The sequence below is a fragment of the Trachurus trachurus genome (assembly GCF_905171665.1).
Source record: "Trachurus trachurus genome assembly, chromosome: 10".
In the NCBI taxonomy this organism is placed as follows: Eukaryota; Metazoa; Chordata; class Actinopteri; order Carangiformes; family Carangidae; genus Trachurus; species Trachurus trachurus.
The window spans coordinates 24,145,785-24,156,852 of NC_139894.1; the positions used below are offsets into that span (position 1 = coordinate 24,145,785).

At 41.3% G+C, this 11,068-nt stretch overlaps 1 protein-coding gene across 1 annotated transcript; it reads right to left on the reverse strand.

Annotated features, from left to right (window-relative positions):
• Positions 1 to 9,427: 9,427 nt before the first annotated feature.
• Positions 9,428 to 10,762, reverse strand: LOC310993130 (homeobox protein MSX-2-like; the record flags this gene model as incomplete). Its single annotated transcript, XM_083981436.1, has 2 exons — positions 9,428 to 9,867; positions 10,462 to 10,762. The coding sequence occupies 2 exons, from the start codon at positions 10,760 to 10,762 to the stop codon at positions 9,428 to 9,430; spliced, it is 741 nt and encodes a 246-aa protein (XP_083837562.1).
• Between the last annotated feature and the right edge of the window lie 306 nt (positions 10,763 to 11,068).

An 11,068-nucleotide genomic window follows, 5' to 3' on the forward strand; every position in this document is an offset into this window, starting at 1 on the left:
TACTTTCACTTCTCAGTGAAACACCCACATCAGGCAGTGATTCATGCAATTTCTTAAAACCTAACCAATTTTAACGACTCAAGTTACTGTAATCTAGTAAAATCCCGCCTATGTATTTTCACAGTATGTCTTGAAATGAGCTCATCAGAGAACTATATGTGGCAGCTGAGAGGAAAACGTCTGATTGTCAAACAAGATCTCACAAAACTGCAAACAAAACTGCACTGGTGAGTTATTAGGACAGCGTACTGTATCTCTGGCTTTATGCTCTAGTGCTGTTGCACAATTACATAGACGCTGCGGTGGATTAGTGATTTAATCAAAAAGGAAAAGTGTTTTTCCTACAACACAACCTGTGAGAAAAGTTGTATATGAACTGTATGTCTATTAAAACACAACCCCGGGTTCAGTGAAAGATGCCATTAAAATGAATGATGGTATATGAAAGAGCAAATGTTATAACCCAACTTAGCCCAAATTTATGTGAGCCCAATAATTAATCACTGGGGTATCATTCAAGTAAACACCAACAGACCAGTATATGCTGGACACTATTGGAACACTATGTGAATGACTGTAAACCTCAGCTTTTCATATTATCTGTACATTTCAATACATGATTAATAACAAAAGATTAACTGTTGTAAATGTAGTGAATATGAGATGTGAGAAGTGAACCGTATCTTGCAGGACGTGGGGACCAGAGAGGGAGGGGAGAGCAAAAACTAACTACAATCACTGATGGCAAGTCCGGGGAGAATATAAGAGCCTGGCGAAAACAGAGCGGGAGGATAGTATAGAGAAGACCACTCAGCAACAGACATCCCACTCAAGCGATGGCACGGTGACAAGCTGAACAAACATCTCCAACAGAGACACAGAAAGAGCAGGAAGGAGAGGAGGGGAGAGGAGGGAGATAAGGAAGGCGGGCTGGAAAGATTGTTTCTGAGAGTTTAGAGCGAAAGTGGAAAAAGACGGTGACAAGGCGTATGATAAGAAAAGGCTCTAAAGCAGTTGCAGTCCACTCTCTCGCTGAAGGAACACTGAATCTAAAGAAAGGCATGAAAAACTTATATTTTGTTCATCTGTGTTAATTTGAGATAATGAAATTACATATTTTAGAGGGACTATAATCATTGTGGAGAGAAATTGTGGTTTTGATGGCCTCTGAGTCAAAGAGAGTATGAGAGATAACAATGCTGATGCTCTGCTTTATCTATTACTGGAGGATCAGTCTTTTGGATGATCTGATCTGAATAAAAATACACTTTGGCAAAAACAGTGAAATGAGTGAAATAGTTGTACTGTACCACAGCAGTTTAACAGAGGTGAGTGGGAGGCCAAATCTCCAGGTTGCTTCTTTTGCCTGTCATGTGTGAAATCATGAACTTCAACTGTACTTTTAGAGGAGAACAAAGTTGGAGATGATGAGTGCAGAAATATATCACCTACTATGTCATATCAACTCTGGGAGTTGTTATATACCTAAGAATCAAAAACAATTTGACTCAAAGATCTTTCAGACAGACTTATAAAGACGGAAATGTTTGACAAAGATCTTTCAGACAGACTTACTACTCAGGTCAATGTGTGTCCTTGTGTTGGTTGGAATTAGCAGAGAGATGCAGAGAGGACTGATATTTGATGTAATGAGTCAGTCATAGTGATAGGAAGAGGAAAAGACGTGACCAGAGAGGAGAGTCAGGACAGCGCAGCTTCACTCAGACACTCCAGGAATAGAAACATCTCCGACATTCGTTACTAGCAGCAGGACGGTGCTGTGGCTGTGCATTTGTGTTTGGTTTTTTTTTTTTTTTCAATTCCATAGGAGGGAAGCAGACAGCAGACACAATTTGGTCTATTTTGGGAAGGGGCTTGTCAAACAGGAGCACAGCAGGAGCCCGTTTTACCCTCTGGAAAGTTCAGATGGGACCACGCGAGCACGAGCAAACGCAAACGTGTCCACATGCACGCTCACGGACACACACACATGAGACACAGCTGCGAGACTGTGGGAAAAAGGACTTTGGGTCCTTCATTTGGTCACAGTCTGAGAACCACGAAAATAAAACCAAAAAATGGTATCTTCTGTTTCTAGCATAGAACTGTTTAATTAAGCGTCCCACTCCAAGCAGACCTTTTCCTTCACCTTTAATATCACTGAGAGGAAATGTCAGACAAGAGAGGACAGCATGACCGATTGTCTGTGGCCTCTACCTGACAGGTTGATCTTATTAAAGTTAAACACTGCTTAATAATGAACAACAGACCAGGAGAGGAGTCAGTGCAGCCATCTGTTTCTCTACACTTTAATATTACAGCTACATGACAGGAAACGCAGCAGACAAAAGAAAAAAAGAATAAAAAAAACTCAGTTTTCCAGCTGACCAAATGCTCCTATAACCCGTATAACCTGCTGTAAGCCACTTACTGCTCACTGTGAATGTAACAAAGTAATATGACTCCCATAGGACAAATCTCTTTTTCCCTGCTGTTCCTTCACACAGGGGTCAAAGGTTGGGGTTGTCTGCAGAACGGGCTGTAGTTCCCCCGGTGGGGAATCAGTGTGTGTTGCTCAAGGACACAACAGCAGGGTGGATGCTTGTGGGCTTGTACCCAGCGCTCTATCACGCCGCCCTGCTGTCAATTTACCAGTGCGACCGCTGTACTGCATGGTAAGAGGAGCTTTCTAGGAAAACTCGTTCAGAGTCCGACTGTGAGGGCTTTGCTACTGTGTGATTTAATGGGGTAAGACACACAGCCCAGACACTGACACACTCATCATGACAATGTTTAGATGCTGCTTTTTAGCGGGTTTGATGTATACCTTGTTCAGTATATGTGTTTAGTGTGTTAACATGCTAACGGTAACGGCTGATTAGTATAACAAAAGGTAAAGATGAGGTTGATGGGAAAGTCAGGAGTTATGAGTGAGTTAATCAAAATTATGGGACAGATTAGGCTGTAACTAAGATTTCATGAAACGGCAGTAGTTACTATGAAAGATGCTGATCTTGAGCAATTTGGGGTGTCGTGCCCATTTAAACATGTGCATCCTATCCTGTCAGTATAAAAAAATGTGCCCATCCATTTTTTGTGGATTATGCAGGATGTGGTGAAAACCTTGACCTGCGAGTAGAGAGCGAGTCGGCAACATTCACCCATTGCCAAACTGGCGAGAGCCACTTCGCGAACATGGGGTTAAAGGAAACATGTTGAGCTGTAGCCCTCTATTTAAAAATGATTTATATTCAAAGGGTTTACATCAACACCGTGGAGACGGAGCACAGGAGAGGAAGTGGAGATGGACGGTTTTTCTGAGGGTTATGTTAATCTTCTTTAATTGTCCCATCTGGAAGTCTGCTCCCCTGCTTAACCCCACCTTCTGTGTATCAATAATTCAATATGTGACCAGTCAGGGGGGCAAGCTCACTTTGCTGAACTGTATGCCTCCCAAGAACAAGACATAATTAAATCTGGGAAATATGTATATTTTTATTGAGAATTGGTCTCACAGTCCTTTCATACGGGTCAAAATAACTTCTTCCAGCTGGAGATAAAGAACACAATCACAGACACATCGTAGACAGAGCAAGCAGCCTAAATTTAGTTAATCTAAACATCTCTGGAGATGAACTTAAATGGCACGGGTGATGAATTGTGCAGCAACACTTTCCCAAACAAAAATGGAAATGTGGTCATAGCTTCTGCTCTTTCCCATTTACCAGAACTCAAATTTCACTGTTCAGAACATCTGAGGTATATAATCTCTGGTGCGGCCGTCTGTGTGGATCAGTCTTCACATTTCTGAATATCTGGGTGCATATCTCATGTCAGGGAGTGCGTTCTGAAGTTACCAAAGAGCGTTGGAGGGCTAGGTCTCCTTCAGTACAATAGAGGCCATAGGGGAGATTGATGACTCATAGGATTTCAGGAGAGAGAGCGGACACACAGATCTGTGAGGAGACAATAGTGAAGGCTACAGATGGTACTGCTCTGAAAAGGCTGGGACAGGGGGTCTAAACCTCCCACAGGGCAACGTATATGGATGTCACTGCAAGACGCTAATTCAGATGATATTAGCGTGCCCTATCCGGGAGAGTTATTTCAGAATGAAAGAGATCTTAATCTTAAAATGATGGTACTTTGCAGTTTTACTAATCTGGAGGAAAGGGGGCAGTGCGTACTGAATGTATAGTATAACAGTAACCAACATGTAACTTCATGCTGTTCTTTAGTCTCAGGGGTCAACAGCAATACTCAGCCCTGATGTGTTTGTCTTCAGAAGAGCATCGAGACACCACAGGAGAAGACACACATACAATCACGTCAGAGCACAAAACACTGGGTCTGTGCTTTGTAGGGGGTGAGAACACATTCCTACAATAACACCCTTGGAAATAAAAACATAGAAAAATCCACAGGGGTTGAGAGTTGAAGACACAGACAGCAAAACACACAGGGTGAGAGACAGAGAGAGTGCAAAATGTGTGTGTTTCAAGGCTTTTAACACTAGAAAGAAGTATATATAGGAAAACAGATGATATCCAAAGTGTGTTGTTAGGGTTGTTGTTCTGTGATGACTTCTTCCCTTTGTAGCCATCAGTGGCCCAGATCTGCAAATAAAACAGCCATGACCCCAGAGGAAGCTTTCTGTCTTATAACCTCAAAGCCAAAGCTTTTAGGTGTGTCTTTATGTTTAAATAGGTCACGTTTTTTGATTGAGGGAAACATCTCTTGAAAACCAGTTGAAAGAACTAAACAAAAGACAGAAACTGCTAGAGGTGGGATTACTCTGAGCATAGAGGCTGAGGACTGCCTGTGAGTGTGTGCGTGCATGTGTCTGCGCACATGCATGTGTGTTTGAGCATGCGTGTTTCAGTAAAGATCAAGTTCTCTCCGAAAGGAATGTGTCAACTTTCTACTGGAGCTACGTGCACAACAGTTTGAGCAGGCCACCCCTTTTGTCATTATGATCAGCTCATAAATTGAATTAACAGCAAAGTGGTGAAGGATGACTGTGACTAATTGGATTACGGTTGTTAATACCTTTTTGCCTTTCATGTCACATAAGGAGACAGAATGAGACAGAAAAGTAGAGGAGAAAAAGAGAAAGAATGTGAAAATCCACAGCCACGATGTACTGTAGGATAGAGCTGGGATTGTTCAGTTAAAACACACCTGCTCCACAGCTTTGAAGACAAGATGAAAGCATCTGCTCTAATAACAGCACTTTGAAACAACACAAATGTCAATGCCTTGCTCCTCTGGCCTTCGAGGTGTGTGGAGTAACAAAAAAAAGAAAAAAGAAAATCCGCTCTCACACAACCCCACCCCTCTTTTGTTTGTCATATCTCACATTACTGCCACACTTGTGCAGAAGTGAGCCTCAAATGTGTGTATGTTTTTTTTTTTTTGCTGTGCGATGAAGCACGTACTGTATCTCCAATTTGCTCCTGCGTGCAGTTAGATGGCGAAATGCATTTCAGGTTTGCCTAACAGGCAGGGACAGGAGAGGAGAGGGCCGCAGTGAGAAATCCCAAGCAGGCCCCTTCTTCTCATTTAACACAGTGGCTATGGATGCTTTGTTTAGCTTTAAATGCATTTTTAACAATTAAATAGATTCATAAATCATGTGCGGCCATGTTTAATGAAATGCCAGTCTGATAGAATTAATTAGATGGCTGCATATTAAGAATACTGTGAATATCTGTCGCTGGCACAATAAAAAAAGACTCTCAATCAGGTCCCTGCTTATTGTCAATCTGTGCTGAAATGATGCATGTATAAGGACCTAAATGATTCAGTCCCTGCAACACTGCTCTCTAGAAATCCCCAGTCCCCAAACTCGTGCCATTTACCACCAACACAATGGAGCAATGCATAAGAATTTCATCTTTTATTCACCAGGGTACTCATAATAAATTACACAGACATTATCTAAGAGCCTGTATAGCTGTGGGTTAGATAACATGTAAATTTCTATCTGAGATGATTTGTTGTAGCTTAAACTGTGCTGATCTGTCTTTTAAATGCCAAGAATAAGTCTATTAATATGAGAGTAGGGTTGAACAGCAACAGTTGGGAAGCTGCTACATCTTGTGGAGTTATGACAGAACTGCAAGACCTTCTCATTAGGAACAAGGCTGGTATGTCCTGATGTTGGTGATACCTCTTTGAAGTCTCATTTTGAGGCAGACCAGGTCATTGGGTTCACATTTTTTCACTTCTAACGTCCATGGAGATTAACAGACATGTTGGTTGTCACTCTTGTTTTATTTGGCTCTAAATGGAAAGTAAGAAATAGGGAATTAAATCCACTGTCCTCTACTCTAGCATTTTTTCACAGGACAACAACTGTGTATTTTGACTGAGAAGGAGTTATTGCAACCAAACGCTGTTTCAGTTGCCATCCTTAACACTTCTGTTGGCTCTTCTGGATGAAGAGAGTACAAAGCTTGCATGAGACTGTCTGAGAAACTCAGTTTAAAAGACACTTCTCCAAGTGCATGTCCATAAAAATTATGTTGTTTTTTTGTCAAATATGCACATCAATTTTGTGTGATTTTGGTTAATTGTACACATATTCATATTTATGTATTTAATCACTGTAAGAACCAACCTATCTTTGTACCTAACAGGGGTCAGCTGTTCTACTTTTGGCTGTGATTATTTCCTCTACTAAGGTTTCACAATGAAAATATCTGAAACTGGAGGCTGGGACTATGGGGCAATCAAAGCTATTAAATACCTCACTATCAGCCTAATGCTGGGTTTAATTTCAAAATGGAGGGAAGCAAATGGACTGTGAAATATGTGCTAATGGTAACAAGCTTTCTCTAAGTTTACAGAAGGAGACAGAAAGAGAGGAAGAGAGAGACCGTATAATGCCCCATTCTGTTATCTCTGAGTCTACACATATAATTTCAGTGTTGTGGACCCAGAATTAAGTGACAAGCACAATTAAACCGCTGACTGCAAAGGGACAGGCTGGTGTAATGCTGTGTTACAAAGTTCACAGAGAAACCAAGTTCACTGAAAGTATACAGTTTAAAAATACAGCCCACCACACCAGACAAACAAATCTCAGTGCTATCAAAGAGCTATGAAATCACGTTTGCACTTCAGATTATGTTAAATGTGCTATTTAGAGAAAACATCCATTTTAACATAATTTTCCTTAGAGGAAATTTGGCTTGATAAACATTAAACAATAGTGCAGCACCTCTTCACTCGGGCCACCCACCCATCTCGGTATACATGCAGTGGTGCCTGACTTATATGTGAGGTGTACACAGTATTATACCATGTTACCAGTCTCTTGTGTAAAGCTCTAAAGCAGATTAGTAAGCTAAATAGTTCAGTGGTTGGACTAATATGTTTTGGTACGCCATGCACAACTTCATTACTTCAAAGCTTCTTTGATTAATGAAGAGAGAAACTGCACGTAAAGTTTCAAAAGGAAACCAACTTCAACGCCCAGATGAGAAATGGAGCCGTGATGTGTGAGTCGTTTTCCTCAAAGCAAATGATGTGTTATTGTTTTATAAAGACAAAGCCGCCAGGGAACAGTTGAAAGCACAATCACAGAGCAACCCCATGTTAAGCATTTAAGATAGCTACACTGTTGTTAGGCCCAAATGGTTTCCTGTTGTAGTGTGGCCAACTAATCAGCTTACATAATTTAAAATACAATTTTTTTTTTCATAAAATTAGTATGACTCAGCTAACGCTCTAATCTCAAAAACTAAAAGTTTTGCATACCTCATTGGGCAATAAATCTAAACAAGGGCAGGAGGGTCAGAAAAATTGCTCTTGGATCTGGACCATTTTAAGACAAGAGTTAGAAAAACAGTTTTCTGTGTCGGTCTTTTTTAGATGGCATTCTAACATGTAACTGCAGGAAAACGAACAAAAGTATAATCAATAAATTTAATGTTACTCTGTCAGGGCTTACTAAGTGTTATTTGTGACATCTGTGCTGTTTCAACTATGACACATTGAAATGTTATGAAAAGGACCTAGTGAGTTAACTCTGTTGTAAAAAATGTTTTGGGATATGAAATCCCAAATACTTGTCTAGTGATGTATCTTGGGAATATTGAGAAGGTTGTAATGAAAGAAGATCTGTACTTGACTAAAGTATTACTTGCAGCAAGCAAGAAAGCGGTCACAAGAAACTGGCTCAATGTGAACGCTCCAAACCAGGAGCAGTGGCTGGGAATTGTCCAGGAAATCCATGTTATGGAAAAATTGACATACCTGCTGAGACTCAAAGTGAACGTATTTGAAAGGAACTGGGAAAAATGGAACATTTACATGAGACATGACACCAACTGAACGAACGCTAAATGGAATAGTGGACTGAACAGTAGCATCTCCAGACAGTATGTTAGTGTTATTATTGTTACTCTAACTTGTACCTTGTTTGTTGTATTGTTTTTCGCCTATATGTGAAAACTCAATAAAAATCTAAGTGATAAAAAAAAAGAAAGAAAAGGACCTAGTGAACAGAAAGATCATGGAAAATCATGCTTTATGTTGCATTTCCAATGGGGATCCATACCACTAAATGTCAACACAAACTATCCTGGTTGAGTTCACAGCACGGTGAACTACTTACAGAAGACCGCAGAGACAAGAGATCTCAAATATGCCTGTTTGTCACGTTCGTTTGGTGAAGCGATTTTCTGGGAACTTTAGTGCGAGATGGCGTTAACCATCCTGAGTATTTCTGGAAAATCACGCAGAACGAGGTGAGAACGGTAGGGATTTGCTCTTGTCTCCTATATGTGCGTATCCCACAAACAAGCAAAGACAATAAAATAGAGGGTTGAATAAAAGCTTTGTTTTAATGTCAAAACACAGAGAATATACAACTTTTTAAAATGTAGATATGCATCATGAAGCATATTAATCCAAAGCCTATCATAAATAAATATGAGTCACTTGGGAATAATCTGGCTTTCATGCAAGCAAGTGCTTCATCTGACCATAACACCATTGTCCAACTCCAGCCTTTCACCTTTCTCAAAGGAGGATAAAATATCCCTGTATATTCAAGGCTAACAAGCGGAAAATAACCACCCAGGAAATATAAAAAAAGACATATCAAAAGGCTACACTATATGCAATCTGGTATTCAGAACAATAATCACATATGCTCTAATCAATATTCCATTCATTGTCAGTGCTGAGACAGCATTAACGAGCATCAAAGCAGGATCACTGGATGCTGTATCCTCCTTGCCCCTCCATATATGTTTCATAATGTCAAAGGACATTTACAAATTCTCCTTGATCAAGAAGCTCCTGCTCGAGCTCAGATCCTTTGTAGTCAAGTCTCTCGTAAGGTGCAGAACTTAATGACATGCTTTTGTCATTGCTTTTTACACCCACCCAGTTCTTTGTATAATGCTACTTCCTCTCAGGAGAGCTGGAACAGGCCATAGCCGACCTGTGAGGCGTACATGGCCAGATGTGCAGCAGGGAGGATGGGGCTGCGGCTGTATGAGCAGCAGAGTGCTGCCGAGCCAGCCTGCAGGTTAACACTGAGGGGGAAATTTAAGGACGAGAAGCCTGGGTGCAATACAGTCTTGTGTCCTACAACAGCTGCTATTTTGAGTTTCTCCACCTCGGCCTCTTGAAGCCTCTTGGCCTTAGCTCGTCGGTTCTGGAACCAGATCTTGACCTGAGTCTCGGACAGTGACAGGGAGGAAGAGAACTCGGCCCGCTCAGCGATGGACAGGTACTGCTTCTGACGAAACTTCCTCTCCAGGGCCAGGAGCTGCGTGGTGGTGAAGGGAGTGCGAGGTTTGCGGTTGGTTTTGTGTTTCCTCAAGGAGCAGACTGCTGGACTGAGCTGCCCTGGAGGACATGAGGAAAATGAGGCAGAGTTGGATGTACAGTTAAATAATGTATCTAAAAGGGGGTAATATTTAGAAAACGAAATAAACTGATTCAAAAGCAGAATTAAACAATTATCAATTAATTAGTCTATCAATAAAATGCTGCTTCTCAAATTGTTTGCTGCTGTTTTGCAATTCATATCAACTAAACCTGGTTGGTTTATATTATAACAATATTGTTTAAAGTATTACTTTTTATCTTAAGAAAAAAAATGCTAGCAAAAACGACTTAAAACTTTGAACTTCAACAAGCCTACTATAAATAGTTTATTATTGGCCTGTTATATATTTATGTTACTGGAATCATAATTTAATATGTACATTGATTTATAGGCAACGTTTATTAGAATCGTGTTTATTTCCTGAAATTTCACAGCTGTAAACCTAGAACCAGATGTGAACAGAGAATTTGCTCCAGCTTTTCACATCCAAACCGTGACAGATTAGATCCAGTGTGATAGCCTATAAGGCCCCAAAGGTATAAAACGATTATATAAACCAGTATTTAAATTTGCTCTGATAAATTATTTAAGAAAAACCCCGGGGCACTTACGGGGTGGTGTGGACATCGGCATGGGTCGGGATATCCAAGACGCACTGTCCCCTTGTTCAGATGGTTCGGATTTGATAGATACAAACTTTTGAGAAAAGTCGTCCGGCCTTTTCGCCTCGTCATTAATCAAAGCGTCGTCTCCCTTTTCTCTGTCCATCGCACTCAGCGGTCTCCTGTCCGACATGAGCGCCTCGACGCTGAAGGACAGGGAGGACACCTGCGCCGCGCGCTTCTTCGGCCGCGGTGCTTGTACATCCTCATCTGCAGAAAACTCATCTCTCCAGTCTCCGGGGGAATCCATGCTTTCTTTGTCGGAATCGATATCTAATTCCAGTCCAGGAGGCACATCACTTTCTGTCTCGAAGTACAAACATACGGAGTCCGCACGGAGTGAAACTGGCTGTAACTTGTCCCAAGTTGTTGTAAAGTCGACAAAGTTGGGAGCTGCGGAAAAACTTTGGGAGGCAGTCGGGACTTTGAGCCAATGATGTGTCCCGATGCCCGGGGTTGGGGGAGGACTTGTGATTGGACGGTGTGTTTGGGGTGCTCTGGAGGGGATTCCTGTGGTGCCACACCCCCAACCAGACGGCAGATCAGCTACACATCA